The 21245-nt window shown below is 38.6% G+C and overlaps 1 protein-coding gene across 4 annotated transcripts in view; it reads left to right on the forward strand.

The window, feature by feature from the left end:
• The window catches only part of LOC5566047 (DNA-binding protein D-ETS-4), a 69560-nt gene that overhangs the window by 38315 nt on the left and 10000 nt on the right, over positions 1-21245 (forward strand). For 2 of the 4 annotated variants that reach the window (XM_021854902.1, XM_021854904.1), the window contains 3 exons: positions 7560-8394; positions 8453-8613; positions 9149-9365. In XM_021854902.1, coding sequence (XP_021710594.1) covers positions 7560-8394; positions 8453-8613; positions 9149-9365 — 1213 coding nt within the window. Of the gene's footprint in view, positions 1-6640; positions 6792-6825; positions 7487-7559; positions 8395-8452; positions 8614-9148; positions 9366-21245 lie in introns of those variants that run through there. The other 2 variants (XM_021854905.1, XM_001650365.2) reach the window with 2 other exon arrangements.

Consider the following 21245-nt stretch of genomic DNA (forward strand, 5'->3'; position numbering starts at 1 on the left):
GAGTATTCCGGGCCCTCCAAATTACCCTGGAGTTCAGAACTTCAGGGCTACACTTATTCCAGAAATTTAAACTGAGTGAATTTATAAAATCTTTCCTGTTCACTAAAGCTTCTTATGCATCAATAGGCTGTTTCAAGGAACGTTTGGGATATTATAGGTGCTCCAAATTACCCTGGAGTTCAGAACTTCAGGTCTACACTTATTCCAGTATTTTTTCTTGTTAAACTGAGTAAAGATATATAACTTACCAAGTTTACTGAACCTTGTCACGGATCAATAGGCTAATTCAAGGAACGTTTGGGGTATTCTAGGCCATCCAAATTACCCTAGTGTTCGTAACTTCAGGTTTACATTTGTTTCAGTAATTTATCTCACTAAACTGAGTGAAGTTATATAATCTAACATGCTCACTAAACCATCTCATGGATCAATAAGCTCTTTCAAGGAACGTTTGGGATATTCCAGGCCCTCCAAATTACCCTGGAGCTCAGAACTTCAGGTCTGCACTTGTTCAAGTAATTTATCTCGCTAAACTGAGTGAAGTTATAAAATCTAACATGTTCACTAAATTTCCTCACGGATCTATTAGCTGTTTCAAGGAACGTTTGGGGTATTCCGAGCCACCCAGATTACCCCGAAGTTCAGAAATTCAGATCTACAATTGTTCTAGTAATGTTTCTTACTAAGCGATGAAGTTATTTAATGTTCACTGAGCTTTCTCGCGAATCAAAAAGATATTTCAAGGAACGTTTGGAGTATTCCAGGTCCTCCAAATTACCCTGGAGTTCAGAACTACAGGTCTTCCCTTGTTCCAGTAATTTTTTTTCTAAACTGGGTGAAGTTATATAATCTACTATGTTGACTGAACCTTCTCATGGATCAATATGCTGTTTCAAGAAACGATTGAGGTATTGCAGATCCTTCAAAAATTCCCCAGGACTTCAGAACTTCAGGTCCACTATTTTTCCAGTAATATTTCCTTCTAAACTGAGTGAAGTTATATAATCTACCATGTTCACTGAACCTTCTCACAGACCAATTGGCTATTTCAAGGAACGTTGATGATATTCCAGGCCCTCCAGTTTACCCTGGAGTTCAGAACTTCAGGTCTACCCTTGTTCCAGTAACTTTTCTCGCTAAAATGATCAAAGTTTTCCCTTTGGGGCCGGCACGGTCATTTATGACCGCAGTCGGAAAATGGCTGTATGAAAAGAACCAATGAATAAAATTTACTGTCTTCGGAAAAGTCCTTGCAAATATATTTTCCTGTCAGGGAAATATTTTAGGTGTACAGGGTGTCCGCAAATTATCCGTACAAACTTTAAAGGCATGGCTCTATGCAATCAAGCAGATTTAATTCAGTATTCTTGCATGGTTTGAAACATTAACCTATTATATTATTAGGCAGTTGGTTTGCCACATTTTCGATTTCAAATATTTGTGAAACCAAGCCAAATGTGTTGAGGTGTCTTATAGGGAACTGTTTTACGAGCTTAATGACGGAAGAGAAATGTTAATAAAACTCATTGGATTTGAACCGTTTAATATTTTATTTCCAGTCTAACTTGAAGCCACTTAACTATAGGTTGCTTCAAATAATAATGGGGAATTTGGATTCATCTCTTTTAGATTTTAGGGACAGAACATCTCTAGTATGACTAGCGGCCCTCAGGAAAAACGCCTCCGAAAAATTAAAATTTGCCTATCTCAATAAGTAGGAAAAATTTCGAAATTTTTTAAAGGTGTATTTTGTGTTAACATATAGATGTATTTTAAAATGTACATGGATATTGATTTTTTATGGTTTTCAATATGAGATCATCTCTCCCATATTTTGCTGTTCGGATAATTTGCGGACACCCTGTATGCCTTAATGTCCTACTTGGCAACCTAGAATATCCTGAACATGCAGAAGTCTGACAAATAGAATAATTAGTATAAAAGTAGCTTAAAATGCCTTTTGTAAATACAATTGATGTTCGTACTTGGTAATACATACCTATTATGTCAAGAAAAACGCTGCTTCACATGCCTTTTCATGTCCTGGGATATTCTACGACGTTCAGACTATACCGAAGCTCAATTCTCGAAATTTACAGCAGTAGTTGCTTGCGCTAGAAATAATCAGCGATGCCAGATTTCTTTGGAAATCATTCCGTAGACGAAAAGTGATAAGCGGGGGGAGAGATCCCCGGCATTGCAATTCCGTAGATTTCCGTTGGAAAAATCCGTAAATTACCGTAGAATAATGAGAATTTCCGTAGCTTTTTGTAGAAAATATACATTTTCCGTAGAATTATCTTACGGATCCGTAGAAAGTGCTCAATTCCGTAGATCTACGGAAATTTCCGTAGATCTGGCAACGCTGCAAATAATAATATTTTCAACTCAAACGGAATCTTTTGACCTCTGAGAATCTCAAAAGCTTCAAACTTCAAATCTGCCCTTGTGGCAGTGTTTTTTTTTTCGCTAAATAGAGTTCAGTTATATAATCTACCAGGTTATATAGGGCCCCCATAGCCGAAGCTGTAAAGACGCGGGTATTCATCATGACCATGCTGAGGGTTCCGGGTTCGATTCCCGGTCGGTCCAGAATCTTTTCATAATGAAAATATTCTTGACTGCCTTGGGCATAGAGTAAAGGGTGTCCACGATGAAATTGCCACACACAAAATTGATTCGCAAAATTCGAGTTTTTATCCGATTGCCATCAAAACTTCAGGGATTGAGAAATAACTATTAAACTTCATTTTACCATTTTACTCGTATTTTATTTACAGTCCATACGTAAATGCCCGCACCTTGGCCTCAACCCCGGCCATGAGATTCTGCACAATCTATGAATCAATCGTTTTTTGCATGTAAACCCATACTTTCATGGACAACGAAACATATGTGAAGGCTGATCCCCGGCAACCTGTTTTTCACGGCCAAGGATAAGTTCAGCGTTCCGGAGCATGTCCGCACTCAGAAGAGGTCCAAATTTGCGAAGAAATTCCTGGTTTGGCAAGCCATCTGCACGTGCGGGAAGCGGAGTGCACCTTTCGTGACCTAGGACACGATGAACGAACAAGTGTACATGAAAGAGTGCCTCCAGAAGCGGCTGCTCCCTCTCCTGAAGGCCCACAACGTCCCAACAATATTCTGGCCAGATTTGGCCTCATGCCACTACTCCAAGGACGTGCTGAAGTGGTATGCGGATAATAAGGTCAATTTCGTGCCCAAAATGTTCAACCCTTCCAACACTCCGGAGCTCCGCTCCATCGAGAAGTACTGGGCGATTATGAAGCAGCACCTTCTTACACACTTAAATTATTTTGCTGACCTCAGCAAACAGATTGCCAAGATCCAACAGCTGAGATTTCGGTAAAAAAATGCCGAATCTCGGTAAACTTTTTACCGAAATATCCTTAAAATTTTACCGAATCTCGACAAACCAAATTTTTTACCGAGATTTCGGCAAACGTTACCGAGATTCGGTAATGGTTTACCGAAATCTCGGTAAAAGTTTTGCCGAGATTCAGCAAATATTTTACCGAGATTCGGCTGTTGGATTCTCGGCAATCCGTTTTACCGAAGTCGATTTCGGAAATTAAGTGTGTAAACGACCTAAGGTAGTGAAGACAGTCGAGGAACTGAAGAAAGTATGGGTTCACATGCAAAAAACGGTTGATTCACAGGTTGTGCAGAATCTCATGGCCGGGGTTAAGGCCAAGGTGCGGGCATTTCCGTATGGATTGTTAATAAAATACGAAGAAGAAGAAGATTCGTCGACAAACACATATATTCAAAACGTGTTGCTACTAGTTTACGCATTTAAACTCTACTGACGTTTTCACCAATTGTTCTCAAACAAAAGGTGAAAAGCAGGGGGGTTGAAAATAGTATATTTTTACGTGACATAATTTATGGATGCTTCCCTATAGATGTCGCTAATTATGACTGGAAACTTTGTCGAATACACCATGTTTCGGAAGTGCTTCGTTTCGTGGTTATTAATTTATTACCACTAAATCCTGACTCTCATCGCGTTGTAGATCTTATGTACTGAACATCCCGACAAGTTAGATAATCTAGAACATTCGAAATGATCTGATAATATTTGCTGAACACTCAGAAGGTTCAGAATATACGGTAGATTACAGTTCATCACCTTGTATGATGAACAAAGTTGTTATTACAAGCATAGACTTCAAGTTATGAACTCAAGAGCAGTTTGGAAGACCTAGCACCTCCCAAAAAAATATTTGTCATCATTTCTTGTTATGTTTAGCATTTTGAGCACCAAAACTATTGAAAGGCGTTCAAAAAACTGAATAATAGTTCTTGGAAAAAATCAGGCCCTAAAGGGTTAAAGTATCCCTTTCATGAAAGTTTTAATATTTTGTGTTTTCGCCAGCGAACTTTTGGCCCACACGAGATTCGAACTCTTGCCCCACCGGTGGGACAAAATTTCGTTTAAGACAATCAATTTTGAAACTGTTATAACTAAAAGAGAGTAAATATTTTGACACAAGTTTGTTCAGCAAAATTATAGCCAATATGCTGAAGGTTCACTGTATGGTAATTATTTTGTTTCAATTGCTATTGTTTGTCTGGAAACTTTGATGATACCACTAAGGTCAAACTTTTGCCCCACCTTACTCTATTTGAATATTTCTGATCTCCAATGCCTGGACCCAACAAAACTGTATTTTTCAAGCTATCGTAATGTCACAAATTTTGGAATTGAAGATATGGATCCCAAGAGAATTTTAGATATTAATTCTGAAGGATGTCGTTTATCCCTAACACAGATTGATAGTGCTTCTTCTTTTTTCATAGTGATTTCCATATAGAGTAAAGTGGGGCAAAAGTTCGAGTAGGGTAAGAGTTTCTTCTTAAGATTTCTAGCTTAATTCAAAACAAATCTTATAAATGTCATTGTGGTTCGAATGCTATTCAAGTAAGAGACTTTTACTCCAAATATCATAAAAATCGATAGAGATTTGGAAAAGTTATGGCTATTTGTTGTTTTTCGACGTGAATATTGTAATTTTTGGTCAAACTTTCGTTGCATGGAACCAATTGAAGATAAAATCTTTTTCAATTTTTTATGTAAGGGCGTTTTTAGGACTATCATAAGGTTGCTTTGACGTGTATTAGATTTTGCATAAATGCTTGAAAACAATGTTTGGCCCATAGTGGGGCAAAAGTTCGAATCAGCGGGGCAAAAGTTCGACCCATGTATAAAATCACGGAAAAAATTTCAAATTGCCTAAAATCCACATATTATCTTCAAATTTAGTTCAATTTGTCTGATCGTGTGAAAACTGTCACCAAAATTTTACATTTCCACTTAGTTTTGCGAAAAACTGCTATTTTTGAGTATATTACAATTAACCCGGTTTTGGGCAATTTTTTGATGAAAATTTAGTGTGTATTTTTCGGCAAACTTAAGTTTACGGCTGGTGTAAAGTATGCCTAAAGGATCGATATTTAGTGTTTTAGCCAGCGAACTTTTGCCCCACACTAGATTCGAACTCTTGCCCCACCGGTGGGGCAAAAGTTCGAATAAGGCAATAAATTTTGAAACTGTTATAACTAAAACTGGGTAAATATTTGGACACAAGTTTGTTCAACAAAATATGTTGAAGGTTCACTGTATGGTATTTGTTTGGTTTAAACTGCTATTGTTTTCCTGGAAACTTTGATTATACTACTAAGGTCGAACTTTTGCCCCACCTTACTCTAAGTTTCAAATTTGTGTTCAGCCAAATTTCTTCAAAATCGTTCCAAACTTTGGGAGGATGATAGACTATGACTTTAGCATTTAATGCTCTACAGTTGAGTTTTCTGTGCAGACATATCATTACAGGTCGTGACACAGTATTGCCAAGGCATCTTCATATCTAAATTGATCTCTCTTATAGATGGCACTAATGCAATCATCAAACGAATGCTGCTCCTCTATTTGTGGAGATTAGTCCTGTAAGAATCGTTATCCTAATCTGTATCGATTTTTGAATTCTTGATCTATGAAATTTTCGAAACAGTCATGCTATCAGTACACCATGTCAAATCTTTGACTGAGATCTGACTGCACTTCAAACTTTTGTTTGAAAATCTCTGAATTTCCCTAGCGTCAAACAAACGTTTGTACTGCCGTCAGGCCTCTGCCTAATATTCGGCGTCGTGTATTGATAGCTTATCATTCAATTTCATAACAACCCAAGAGTACGTGTCCTCTAAGGACGCAGCCCGAACAAGCTGTAGTACAACGTGCGTGCACCGTTCTACCGTGCCCTGCTACCAAGTCTTGGGCACTTCGTAACTTTTTCTACGAAATTGGAACACAAAATCACATTAAAAGATTGCTTCCGAGCGATCGACATGACGCGGGACAAGATTTCGCTCCATTGTCGGAAGGACCGGGGCCCGAGGTTCTGATTACGTGAACCTTATCTTGAAGGAAGACAAGCCTCCAGCGGCTTTCTTCGCGCGCACGTAGATACTTTGTAACGAGCCGGTTGAAGTGTGCGGTCTTATCGATTACTGATTTGCTGATAGATTTCCGAGAATTTGTTATCATTGCCGGGGCTGCTTGATGCGCCGTTACCGGGCCAAAGAAGGTTTTAAATTTGGGTGAAGATCTGGGCGCCAGTTCAGTCTTGCTGTGACTACCCCAAGCAACGTTTGGTGCGTTTCGTTTGGGCGAAATAATCCTCGAGGGGAAGCGAAAAATTCTCATCAATTCAAGAGAGCGAATGAGCTAGCAAGCTTGAGAAGCCATGTTAAGTGATCTATTGCAGGTAATTAGAACACGCAAAGTGGCTGTAGTCGGTGGCGCAATTTCTAAGAATTCCCATACAACTTTCGGACAGGGTATTGTGTCTGCGTGTTGATTAGTGACGTTCAACCGTTGCTGGATTAGAACAAGAGGAAGAAGATGAATCACGTTTTGAGACAAGATCTATTTTTATCCGCTCCGAGTGTGTGTTTGTGTGTGGTTGGAAGCGCCTTCAAGTGGATGAAGTTGACGGTGCGCTGTGCTCATCACCTGTGCCTCACCACTGGAGGACCCGTTGAGGAATTCCCTTGGGTCTGGTGAGAACTGCGCGGAGGGGGCAAGCTCTAGTGAAGTAAATGCTAATCATCGTCTCGATGAAGGTGGTGCTGTGCTCAAAGTCGTCATCACCTGGAAAACGGGGAGAACAATAAGATGAATTAATTCGTTTGACTGGGCTTTCGAGGGGGGTTGGTGGTGAGAAATGGGACCCACGGGAGAAGATTAATAAATTTGTAGGAATACTCGATCGCCACCACCAACACTAGAGAGCGAGCGAAACTAGTTTGCGAAACTTCGCTGGCGTCAGAACATGCTTGAATGAGATTAGAACCGGTCATCAGTCATAGATATGTTGCGAAAGGCATTCAACGTAGTTTTGCGTTAGATCTGTTGATCTATTTTGGAAGCGCGTTGGATTTTCGGGGGCGTTTGAAGGAGGTTCGAGTACAGTGTTCGATAATATATCTTGCTTTCTTGGAAATCTCTAATTGAAATATTATTTCCTCTGCAGACTCCACAAACAGTGCCGGCAGGAAACTATACATCGGACTTTTTCTCTGCTTATGCGGATGATTTCGATTTGTCGCTTCTGACGCCGAGTGATGGTGAAGTTCCGTTGAGTCCGCAGTCTCAGCAGCAGCGTCAACAGCTACAAATTCAGCAGTCTATGCTTCAAGCCGGAGTCAACGTATCCTTGCAGTACATTCCAGCGACGATCTTCCACGACGTGCCGGCTTCGATGCAGCAAGCTTTACAGCAAATGAAACAGGAGAAATCTTCGACCTGGACCGAGAACCTTTCCGAATCTTCGTTGAAGTCGGCATTGCTGGAGCAACTTCAGGCTGGACCACAGTATCAGTACTATTCCAGTCCCCTGTTGAGTCCACCCCAAGAAAAGTACACCGTGTACCCACCGTCTCCAACACCTTCCATTCCGGACTTTCAGAGCCTGAACGTTCCGCAAAACTGTGGAAGCTTCATCACCATCAAGCAGGAGTTCTGTTCGCTTCCACCCTCGCCGCCGGATTCGAACGGAGCTCCTTCACCGGTGCACTGCAGCGAGATCAAAACCGAGTTCGACATTGAACCCACGATCGACATTGATTCCCTGCTGGGCTCCCCGAAGCAACCCAAAGAGGAGCCCTACGAAAAACCCCAGGAGTTCAATATTCTGCGTGAACATCTCCAAGACTCCGGGCTGCAGCGCAAAACCGATCAGAAACCCGCAGAACAGGAGTCGTACATCGGGGGCATGAGCACGCCTTTCGAAACGATCATTGAAATCGCTCTGCAGGAAACCCGCGATGGTATCCATTCAACGTGCACCCTCCTCGGGATCTCACCTGGTAAGTTCGTTTGTGTCAATTTCCCAAATCATTTGGCTAAAACTTCCGCTTCCCGCAGATCCCCACCAATGGTCTCAAGACCAGGTTCAACAATGGCTTCAGCTGATGATGAGCAAATATAATTTGCCGCCGCTGATCAACACCGCCACCTTGTTCCCGGAAAGCGGCAACCAGTTGGCCCTACTCTCCATGGACGAATTCGTACGGCGTATTCCGCAGGTAAGCCCCATTCCGCAACCTGGCAAGGCCGAGTGCCCAACACGATTTCATAAGCCTTGCCTAATTCTGACGTCATTTTCGTATCCATTCCGCCCACCTCGCAACGCACACCGGGGAGACAAACCAAGCGCTCGCTCTCCAGTCGCCATCTTTCTCTCCGATCGTTCGTTTTGTCCAGCTTCGCCAACCGCTCACCTTCACCACACGATCACACGAAGCTCTTTCGTGCGGGAGTGAGTGTCTTGCAAAGTCTCACTGAGTTTTCACTTTCACCGGGCTGTATATAAAATTATGCTTCTTTCGCCCGCAACCGCAACAGCGCCCCCCAACCCCCCCTTACAACACCAAACACGTTTGTTTATTTCAACAACAACATTCCATTCAAATGATAGCAGAGAGCCGCAGACGAGTACGAAAACCGCAATTACCTTACCTCGCTCACTTTGAATACCATCGGGGGCGCCTAAACTGAAGCAAAATTGTCATCATTTCATTATGGCGATTATTTTTTCTTTTTTTTTTTCTTTTCCTGTAGGGAGGTGACAAACTGCATGGGCAACTGGACCTGTGGAAGATTGCCGTTGGAAGCGAAGGTGGTGCCGATAGTCCGGCGGCTGTTGGTGGTCCTGCATCAACAGTGGTAGCAGCATCACCCTCGTCCACTACGGCCGGCGTGGTGGTGGTGCCCCAACTGCAGCAGCAGGAGTCGGGCGCCTTCGATGCGGAGTCCGGCAACGATGACATCACTGACGGTAAGTTGGGAACCACTCTGAAGGCAGTGATTAAGTGTTTTAGCTTGGTATGATCAGTAGCAAAGCGGGCTCAAACATTATAACGATTTGACCAAAGTTGTGTTTTGACCACAATTTCAACGGTTTATCTCACATTATGAAAGACCCATGCAAAAGTTGAATACATAGTATGGCATCTTACCGACATTTAATGCCTAGGTCAGACCTAGGACAGGACGTGACAGCTCAACTAAGACTGCCCCATTGTTTTTCAGTCGATAACCTTGACGATGCATACAGTGCTACCAGTACCCTTTTAAGCAAATCTTGTGTATAAATTGAAATATCAATGCTCATAATTTGGTTGTTTCTCGTATGTTTGATTAAATTAAAGCAATAGGAAATGCTAAATTTATTAAAAATTAGTTTTATGTTCAAAGCCGCTGTTATTTTAGGAGGTAATTGGTAAAATTTCCATTAAATTGCTGTAAATTATGCATTTTTCATTCGTTTTAGCATTGTAGGAGTACTTACGGTATATTTAACATCGAATGTCTATAGATTTAATACAAAAAGGGTTTATAAAAAATTGTCAAATTGTCAGACTACGCAGATGAATCATGATACAAGAAACGTGGTACATCTGTATCACGAAACCCGTTCACATCAAAATGATATTGTTTGACAGTCTATATAATGTTCCAACTTTTTCTTATTCTTACTAAATTTCATTGATTCGTCAAAATATTTCAGCTCCGGAAGTTTCTTCTAAAATCTTCCACCTTCAGATGTTCATCGGAAAACTTTGTCCTGGTAGTTCCATTCGGAAGTTCTTCAAGGTAGTTTCTCAGAAAGTTCTTTCTGGTAGTTTATCCGTGAAATCCCTCCAACAGTTTTTGAAGGAGTTCCTTTGAAATTTCCTCCTTCGTGAAGTTGCTTTAGAAAGTTCCTTCGGCAGGTTTTTTTTGGGAAGGTTTCTCGTTTTTGGCAGTTTTTCATTGGAATTTCCTTCGAGAAATTTCTTTGGAAAATTCCTTCGTAATTTCTTTGGAAAATTCATTCGTAATTTATTTAGGAAGTTCCGTCAAAAGTTCCCCTGAAGCAATTTCCGAAGGAACATCTGACGGAACTTCCGAAGGAATTTCCGATGGAACTTCTGAAGGAACTTCCGAAGGAACTTTTGACGGAACTTCCGAAGGAACTTTCGATAGAACTTCCGAACGAGCTTGAACGGATCTTCCGAAGGAACTTCCGACAGATCTTCCGTAGAAACTTTCTAAGGAATTTCTGATAGACCTTTTGACGGACCTTCCGAAGGAACTTCCTCGAGGAGTATTTGCAGGTAGAAGAATTACTTAAGAAACTTCTGAAACATTTCACGGAGCAATTCCCGTGTGAATTCATTGGGAAATTTCCGGAAGAATTCAGGGAGGTTTCTTGGAAAATTTCCTAAAGAATCCTTTAAAAAACCTGAAAAATTCCTTGGGAGTTATTCGGGAGGAATTTCTACCGCGATTTCATGACATATTTCTTGACGAATTTTTCAAAGAACTTCCTGGGTAAATTCCCGTGGGAATTATTGAAGGAATTTCTTGAGAAACTTACTAAAGGAATTTCAGAAGACATTTCCAAGAATTTTCTGAGGAAACTACTGAGTACTTCCTAAAGAAACGCCTGATTTGATTCCTGAAGTAGATCCCAGACGAAGTCCTGTAAGGATTATCAGAAGGATTCCAGTAGGAATTATCATAAGAGTTCTGGAGGAATTGCTAAAAATCTTTAAGCAAACCCTGATATAATCAGTAGGAGAACCATATAAATTCTTGGAGAAATACCCCAAACGAAAAATCCTGAACAACTTCTTGAGGATTTTCTGAACCAACTTTCTGAAGAACTTTTGGAGATTTCCTGGTTAATCTTCAGAGGAATTTTTCATGGAAATCTATAAGTAATTCCAAAGTACCTTATTACTTAAATAAATTGCAGAAAGAATTTCCTGAGAAATTTTTGAACAAACTTTCTGAGATGCTTCTCTTGGATTGTCCAATGGAATTCCAGAATAGATGGGTGGGAATATTTAGGGAGAGTTAGAAAAAATCCCGGTAGAAGTGTTCCTCGATGATTTTCAGAACTTCCAGCCGGAATGAAATTCCTCCGGAAGTTTCTCTAGGAGGTCCTCTAAAAATTCCTATATGAGGTCCTCTAAGAGTTCCTCCGAATATTCCTCTAGGCGTTTTCTTCTGAAACTAAACCAGCGTTTTCTATGAAGATTTTACATTGAACTAAATCCTCGAAAACTCCACTTGAAAATCCTTTGAGAATTCTTCTTGAAATTACTCTCAAAAATCCCTCATGGAATTGTTCTAGAGATTATCTTCAGGAGTTCTCTAGGGATCCAGCAGGAACAACTCCACGAATATACAGTGAATTCCTGGTGAAATTGGAGTTTCTATTATAAAATTATGTAGGAATTCCCTGAGAACTTCCTGGGAATTCCATAATGAATTCCATAAGGAGACATGAAAAAAAATTCTAGAACATGTCCTTTAGCCATTCCAAAAAAAACACTTGATATTTCTTAGAGAAATTCTGGGAGTTATTACCTGAAGAACTTTTGCAACAATTTTCTTGAGGAATTCCTAAAAAAATCCTTGAGGCATATCTGCAGTAATTCTCTTAAGTCAGTGCTAGTAGAAGTTCTTTTTTTGTGAAACTTGGTATCTGTTTTAATGCAAGTCTCTCAAAAGTCAATATTAAAGGTCAATAAAGTCTCTTTTTCAACCACAAAGGTCTCTAGAGTCTCTTTTTGTGTTATTCTGCTTGCAGTGAATTCTGCTAAATCTACAAGTTCCAGAGAATCTTCCAAAACTTCCGCGACTATCTAACTGGTTCTTCAGGAATTCCTAGAGGAAAAGCTTTAGGAATTATCCTAGTGATTTCCACAGAGATTTCATCTGGAATAGAGAGATCTCTGCCATGGTTGCGAAAAATTCTGAAATTCATTCTACAGTAGCCAAGCGAAGCAAATCACAATCGGCGATGCCAGTAAAACTCACGCCCATCGCTGCTTTAGGCAAAAAGCCTTGAAAATAGCAAAACACCCGTTGCTAAGGGCAACCCAGAATTACTGTAGAAAAATGTTCTATTTTCCGCTGCATTTCCCGCATTTAGAGCCTGCAATGACACGAACGATTTAGAAAATTCATCTACCCAACATAGGCTTCTTGATGGGATTCACGTTTTTGAGCTACTGTACTGGGAGGGCCACGAGAGTACCTCGAAATTCAAGCCTATTACTATTACCATTCCCAGCACTGATCTCTGCTGAAATTCTTCCAGCGATTTTTCATAGAATGCTTACTGGAATTTCCACTTATCCTTTAAACGAAGAGATTAACACTTCAGTGGTCGCGCTGTTGTGTTTTGTAGAACGCTGGTGAAAATCTCGCTTTTCGATCACAACAGCGACAACTGGAAGGTTAAAAAGATATTCCAAAGACTCATACAAAATATATTAAAAAAAAATCTCGGTATTTGAAATAAAAAAAAAAATGTTCTGATAATTCCTACGCTTTTCCATCCACGGTTACAGTAAAGCATTGTTTCGAAAATTTCTCAAGGGATTTATCGAGAAAATCTATAAGGAACTTTTTTTTATTGTATGAAATTAATGCTGAAAACGTTCCTCGTGCCACACAAATGGTGGAAATATGTTATTCGAGGCATTTGCTATCAGTTACAGTACTTAGTAGTGTACAATATAATTTGATAATTTGTCTCTTAAACACTATGAAAACTCAAAAACGTTTGTGACTACCCTAGTGGGGTAACTTGCAACAGCAATTTTGATCTCAATTGTTTGATATTACTTGTCGTTTGTCTTCGAAAACACATGAAAAGGCAAAATTGAACATATGTTTGTTCTGTAACATTAAAATTTTTGTACCTCAACAAATTCAATACACGTTTGGTACTAAATATTAGAAAATTTTCATAAATCGCATTGTTATTAGATTAAGTTTTATTTTCTTTATGAAAATAATGAACATTCTTGAAAACCTGTATAAGAATTAACTTAGATCTGCCATTGGGAACTTTCTGCATGAAATATGATGAAAGTTATATCAAAACACCAACAGCGACCATTTCAAGACATACATTCCAATATGTGATAGGTCGCGTTGATTTAAATATGTATAAAAATAAGTTATTTGAAGTAAAACCTAAAATACCATTGTATTAGTAGAAAATTTGCATTAAAACACTTTAATTGCTTCCCAATAACTGCCATGACATATGATATGCTAGAATTTTCCCGTGTAGACAATGCAATGCCAATGGAGTTTTCAATTGAATTGATTTAATACTCATTATTCAATCAATAATTATTTGTTTTTTAAGAGTAGAGTAATCTGTTTCTGATTATTGTCAAGCTTTTACTGCAGAAAATTATCAAGTGATCATAATAACACAATATAGAAAATATTTTCAATAGTGTACTTTAGGTAGCACTGTGTGTTGAATGTAACCACACATCAGGGGTAGCATTAAAAATGCAAATTTTCCCTCTCTCCGGATCCCAGAAAACCAAATATTGATAAAAATTAATACCGCAGAGTATTGTTTACATGGTGATTAGGGTACCAAATGGTTTTTGTTTCACCTGAATCCTCAAATTTTTCATCCATATAGCTTTGAAGTTGAAAATTCTTGCAAGTTACCCGTTTGACTACATCTGAAAAGTTATATGAAGTTTATATAATTTAGTGGTGAGAAATTGAAACATTTTTCAACATTTTTGTAAAAGTCCTGTATCATAGCTTATCAAGTGTCATATCACTATCTTAATCGTTAACCCTTTTTGATGACTTTGTTATGTACGGGTTTTATTGGTTCACACGAATTATTCGTTCTTGAAAACGTATTTTTTTAAATATGTAGTCGCATTATTATGGTGTCGCGTTACGAAAACTGCCAAGTTTTTGACATTGTAAAATAAATACTTTTTACAGAACTCTTATATTCTATATTCTCTTCCTACTCGTCAAGATACGTGTTACCATAAAAAAAATCGGACCATGCTTCATAAAGTTACACTAGCCGCAAAGTTGTGGTGTCGCGTTACGTTAATTTAAACCGTTAATTTCCAGCACAAAACTACAATTTTCAATATGCTAGTTCTAAGTAGTGCTCCAACCGATTTTCGAAATTTTTGGCCTTTACTGGATTAATTAGTTCTACTAGTTTTTAACATTGGTATCGCCCCTCTCAAAGCCTCCCTGTTTTTGTGAGATGCAAATATGTCTATATGTTTTGATAATGAAAGTTGGTTCCTCGCGGTGTCGCGTTATGCTGGAATATGTCTTATATCAGATGAAAAAGAACTTCGGCGGAATACAGAAAAAAATGGATAAATAGAGATAAATCTCTGCAAGATGCTGAACGACTTTGCGACTTACTAAGTTTTTGCGATAAAACACGTTCCAACCTAACTTTTTGAATTACCACTGCTACAGTACGCCCTTAAAAAAGTTTGAAAATCCAATTTCCCATATCTTCTATATCACATTTACCATGAAAATAGGAGTGAAGAACTAGCCATAAGTGTTAAAATTCACGTTAATAAAGAAAAAAAAAACATGAAAATAGTGTTCTGTGAAATTTTCAGCTTTCTAGGTGGTGATTTAAAGGCTACAGGGTTGTAATACAAGCTCTACTGCCATTAAGCTGAGCTGAAGAAGATGTGCTTGAGGATCACCATCATAATCTTAAACTTGTTAGGAGCAAAAACAAAACTCTCATTAAAAATCCTTTACTCAAGAAACTAGGTATCAAACAATCAATAATTGCTCTGATAAATCAGTGACACAATGCTAAGTCTTTCAAATAACCTGAATGTGAACTGTAGCTTGAAACAATATCAATCAGAAAGCTTCCACCGCCAATATATTATAACTTTTCTATCACTACAGCGTACAATCACAGCATTTAGTTTACAAATCCGATCAACAGTGTTCAAAGCAAAAATCAGTGTAATTTAAACAAATTTTCTGCTGATAATTCCACCCTCTCCAACAAGATTGTTGACATTCGTTGCCTCGAGCACACGGTTCATAATCGTCTTCGAGTTCAAATCGCCTATTGGCCATCAACAATGTTAGATCATCTTCGGGGCCCGAACCGATCGATCGATCGCTGGTAAACAAATCGGCCCGGTCCGATTTGATAATACGTATAATTGTTTATATTGAATGACCGCGCAGTTTCCCATTTCGGTTCATTTTGCTGGCACAGTCGAGCCAAACCAAGCGAAGAAAGCAAAATAGCTCGCATATGAACATTTTACTCCATTCGAATGCAGTTTCGGTCATGTTGGCGCAATAACCGGTCCCCAGAAGCGAGCGACTTCCACACACGCCCGAACGGCTCCAACACACGTATGGGTGGACAAAATTTCGCTCGGATTGCCTAACAGAGCCACTGCCTCGCTCGCCGCCTCCGCTGGACCCGATCACGATCACGATCGGATGGATGGGCAAAGTCGGACGGAGAGGAAAGGTGTTGTCCAAACGTCCTTGAGAGGTTTTACCTTTGTCTGCACGGAGCGAATGTAAAATATAATCACGATAATAACGAGCGGGTTGTTGTTAGTGGATGGGCTGTGGAGTCCCAGAGTTGCATTTCTCTCCTCTCCGCACTCGCCACCGATCGCCTTCGTGGTCTTCCGACTCGAGGTCGTTTCGCTCGCTTACAGGCTTTCTCCGCGCTGCCTTGGCCATCGTATCCAAGAGCTAAGAGCGGCAGGGAAGACGGGTTTCCGAGCCTTACGTGTCTGAATTTAATGTTTTTTTTCGACTTCGTTGTGAAGTCGAGTGGACACAGCGTTACGGACGTAGCCAGAATTTTCGTCAAGGGGGGGTCGAACAACCTTGAAGGCATTATTCACCAATTTCTCGAAAAATGTAAATTTTCGACGACTTCTGCATCCTTTTTTTGTATGACATTCTAGCTTGTGTATGCCCTTCCTTAGTCTAATGATAATTGTAAAGAAAATTTCCTTTACTTCTCTGAGCAGAGAGAATCATAGTATCTGCCATACGATACCATAAATTTAACTCATTATGTTTCAAATCTGATAAAATAAGTCATATATATAAGACTGAATTATAACAAAATTTGTTAAATACTTTACAAGAATAAAAACGCACATGTATAAGCAATTGCTCGCAGTTATTTTTTAAATTGTGTTATAAGTTATAACTTATAACTATGTTTAAAATTTAAAAAATTAAACAAGTTTTTTGTTTCAATTATGTTATAATTTCTTCCATCAACTTGAACTTACATTCCTGGAGTCAAAAACGCGTTTTTTTTTCAATTTTTCGACTAGGCATCGGAATCAGTTTGAAAGCACGAAGATCTGAAACCAACCTAAAGAGAACTCCAGCAGGAATCCGTCTTGCGTTCCATCCAGGAAACAGTTCCAGAATATTTGTGGAAGCCTTCATCTTCTTTCTAAAATGAGCTGTTCTTTTGAGTTTGCAGTTTAACGAATCACAACTTTTGTACCAAGACTACCTTCAATTTTTAATAGGGTAATTTGCTAAATGTTGATCGGCTAATTTTTCAACACGTCATACAGAATACACGGACTGATCAACAATGAGTAAGATTTTTAGTCATTCAACAATATGCTAACTACCCCACTAAACTGTATTACTATATGAACTGATTTTTATATATTTTAAGGCAAAGCATCTTTCTTGAGATTTCCCTTCTTTAGAACATTGGCTGTTCCTCATACATAATTTCTGCGCCCTCAAAGATAAAAAAATCAAGCTAATTTTTAGGCTAGGCTATACAGGTACAGTTACGTAGTATTTAAGCCACGGTCGAAAGTCGAGCTAATGCACACCTAAATCAGTATGTCGAACTCTTTTTAATGTATTCGAGTCCTCTGAGCAGAATCTCAATAGAGAAACTAAAAAGTAGATTGGAGTACCTTGTACCTTTTAATTCCGCCCTAAATGCTTATCTTTTGCAGATACGCGTATTTCGACTACCACTCTTCTTCAGTGTCAGTTACTCGTACCCACTACAGAAATTGTCGCATCTCTCTACCTTAAGTTAGTATCAGATAAGTACAATAAATCTACCTAGGAAAGTATGTCTTCCATTTCGTGGTGAAAAATAGAAAAAGGATAATAATAAGTACACTAAACCCTAATTATCTGCCTTTTTATTCAAGCTCGTCTATATCTAGGACAGGACGTGACAGCTCAACTAAGACTGCCCTGTTGTTTTTCAGTCGATAACGTTGACGATACAGAAGGCAGTGCAACCAGAATCCTTTTAAAGCAAATCTTGTGAACAAATTCAAACATCGAGATTCATAATTTTGTTGATTCATACACGTTTCATTCATTCAGTGCAATAGAGGATGCTAGTTTATTTAAAAATCAGGTTTATATTAAAAAACGGCGATACTTTTTGAGAAAAATGATACAATTTCCATTACATTGCTTTGAAGTAAGTATTTTTAATTAATTTTAGCATTGTAGCAGCACATGCGGAAAATTAACATAGAATATAAATGAATTTGAAACAAAATGATTTCATAAAAAATTGAAACTTTTGATCAAAACTCTAATTTATGAACTAGCAACACGGCCAGGCTAGCAACAAAATGCCCTGTTGCATTCCAACTCAACGATGTGATTGCAATTTGAATTTAGTTTAGTAGGCCTTTGCCAAAACGACCAATTAGAATTGGTCTTTTCTGACAGCCAATTGGTTTCGTTTTCGTACTTTTACCTGACTTGTCTTGTCTAAGATCTATATTTCTTAGGTACAAACTCAAGCAGCCATGACCGCCCGTTTCCTTGATCCCTATTAAAACGTAGTGAAGAATTTTGTTAGTAAATTTCTAAACTTTCAGCGACGTCTAGTTTCATTACAATTCCATGCCCTAACTGTAATAAGATCTATATGGGGCAATCAAAACGAATTCCAGCAATTAGATTCAAAGAACATATTGCTGAGGTTGAAAAAGCGGGCAAGGAATTTGAAAGGGATTAGCGTATGACAACAAGTTTTCCAGGATAAACATGAAATGACAAGTGATCGTACGAAGCGTATCTTCATCTTGGAAACTAGATAACACTGAAGAATACGCTGCTGAAGACATGAGCTTTCTAGGTGGCCAGGATCATGAGCTAGAGCTTTCTTGAACATGACCAAATTACATGCACACTAGCGCCATGTAGCGGCAGAACTGCTAATCAATCAAGGCTTCCTCAAATTGCTTTCAAGCTTCTGAACAAGTTTACCGAAGACACTATTTTTCCAGGTGGTCGGGATCATGAGCTAGGATCTATTGGAATATGACTAAAATTCATGAACAGCGCCACATAGCGGCAAAATTGCCAATCAAACAGTGCTGCCTCAAATTGCTTTCAAGCTTCTGAACGACTTTGCTTAAGATACAAACTTTCTAAGTGGTCGGAATCATGAGCTAGAACTTGTTATAATATAACCAAATAACATTCACACTACCGCCACGTAGCAGTAAAATTGCTAACTAAACAGTGCTGCCTCAAATTACTTTCAATTTTGGTGAAAACACGAACTTTGTAAGTAGTCGGGATCATGAGCTAGAGCCTGCTAGAACATTAGCAAATAACATGCACGTTAGTGCCACGTAGCGGCAAAGTTGCTAACTAAACAGTGCTTTCTCAAATTGCTTCCAAGCTTCTTAACAACTTTGCTGAAGACACGAACTTTCTTGGTGGTCAGGATCATGAGCTAGAGTATAATGAATTTTTCCAAGTTCATACACACAAGTGTCACGTAGCGGCAAAATTACGCATAAAACATTTTACCAAACAAACACCATAAGGCTGCTGAACAACTTTGCCGAAGACCGCAACGTTGAAGTCACCGCACGGCAAGACAATATCAGAGATTCTCTTTCATTTTTCGACGCTACAGATTGTGAGAGAATTGAAAATTTAGTACAATTTCCTTCATAATTGTTATTTGTATCGCTGAATCATTGAAGATATCCACTTAACTTACCAAACACATTTCCTTCTTCAGAATAAGATATCAATTTATATAGCAAAACAACTAAAAACCTGCTCTCGTGACTGGTCTGTCATGGCGATATGACGGATTGATGCTATGTAATGTAGCTTCGTATAGTGACAGTGAAAAGACTCGTTTCATCAGTGTCATGATAATTAACAGCCCTGCTTTAGTTTCTACTACACCTAAAATTGTCCAGGTATAAGAGGTTTTATTATCCATTTATCGATTTATTAAGACAAGTATGCTCATGGTGAAGATGAATCGAAGTCAGACCTCAGATTTTCAAGAGCACAAGTCTAAAGAACCAGAGAATGGCTTAAGCCGAAAATTTGTCATCACCAACGAGTAGAGTGTCCATTTCCCGAGGGTTTTGCTTGTCCCGGGATTCGGGACAAAAATTGATGCTTATCCCGGGAATCCCGAGATCCCTGGATTTTTCAAATTTTTGGTTAAACCAGTATTTTTGTCAAACTAACAATACAATATCATCCATACAATGTAGTTCAAAATGAAACATATAGAGAAACAAAAAAAAAAAAATCCAAGATAAGATGTTAAATGATATTTAACAGTAGTATTTTATACATGATTATTTTTATTCTGATGAAGTAATTGAAAACAAAAATAAAAACTAATATTGACTAATAACTGCTTTGCTGGTGATTTCTTTCAATTTCCTATGATTTATATGAAAATATGGTGAACATTCAAGTCATGAATTTTTTAATTTTCTTCAGACTACCGAAAAGTCATCAATACCTTGAATAACAAAATAAAAGTTTAAAGATCATTGGCAACATTGTATTACATCATGCTTAAAGACAATTACAGATGTTAAACAATACTTCCATGTAAGTTTTCTCAACCTAGGCTTATCTTGTTCAATTGTTGAACAAAAATAACCTTTACAAATAAGATAAATATAAATATTTTTGACTTATTTGGTAGTTTGGTCTCTTCATGATATTAATATTCAATTTATTTACTTCTGTTTATGGCGCTTTTGTTCTTCTTCTACTTTTTGGCATTACCGCCCTCACTGGGACAGAGCCTGCTTCTCAAATTAGTGTTCTTATGAGCACTTCCTCAGTTATTAACTTAGAACTTTCTTTGCCAAATTGCCATTTTCGCATTCGTATATCGTGTGGCAGGTACGATTATACTCTATGCCCAGGGAAGTCATGGAAATTTCCTTTACGAAAAGATCCTGGACCGGCCGGGATTCGAACCCAGACACCTTCAGCATGGCTTTGCTTTGTAGCCGCGGACTCTAACCACTCGGCTAAGGAAGGCCCATGGCGCTTTTCTATTTTTTTTAATGAAGCTTAAGTGTGAGAGAAAATGTTATCGTTTTTCATCAAAATTTAGTGGTCTTCTTCAAAATTACGTTCTTCGTACATGTATCCCGGGAAATGCGAAATCTGGAAATTTCTCAAATGCCGTGATTTTTGTCCTGGGATGTCCCGGGAAGGACACTCTACCAACGAGTGATCAATCGATCAAGTTTAGTTTTCAGCTTGAATGGTCGTCTGATTCTCTAGATTTGTGCTTTTAAAAGTTTGATGTTTGGCTTCGATTTATTTTCATCTTAAATTGAGAAATTTCTTCAGTAATTTACTATGAATTGCAAAAAGTCTACTTCTAAAAATGACATTAATTAATCCTCCAACAACAGATACGAAAAATGTGTCTTCTCTAGCATTTCTTTTAGGGGATAATAACTATATAGTTATTTTAGAAAAAATGTATCTAGCTATTTTTTCCGGAGTAACTCCAGAATTTTACAAAGTATTTTCTGAAGCAACTTTTAAT

This window comes from Aedes aegypti, chromosome 3 (assembly GCF_002204515.2).
Source record: "Aedes aegypti strain LVP_AGWG chromosome 3, AaegL5.0 Primary Assembly, whole genome shotgun sequence".
In the NCBI taxonomy this organism is placed as follows: Eukaryota; Metazoa; Arthropoda; class Insecta; order Diptera; family Culicidae; genus Aedes; species Aedes aegypti.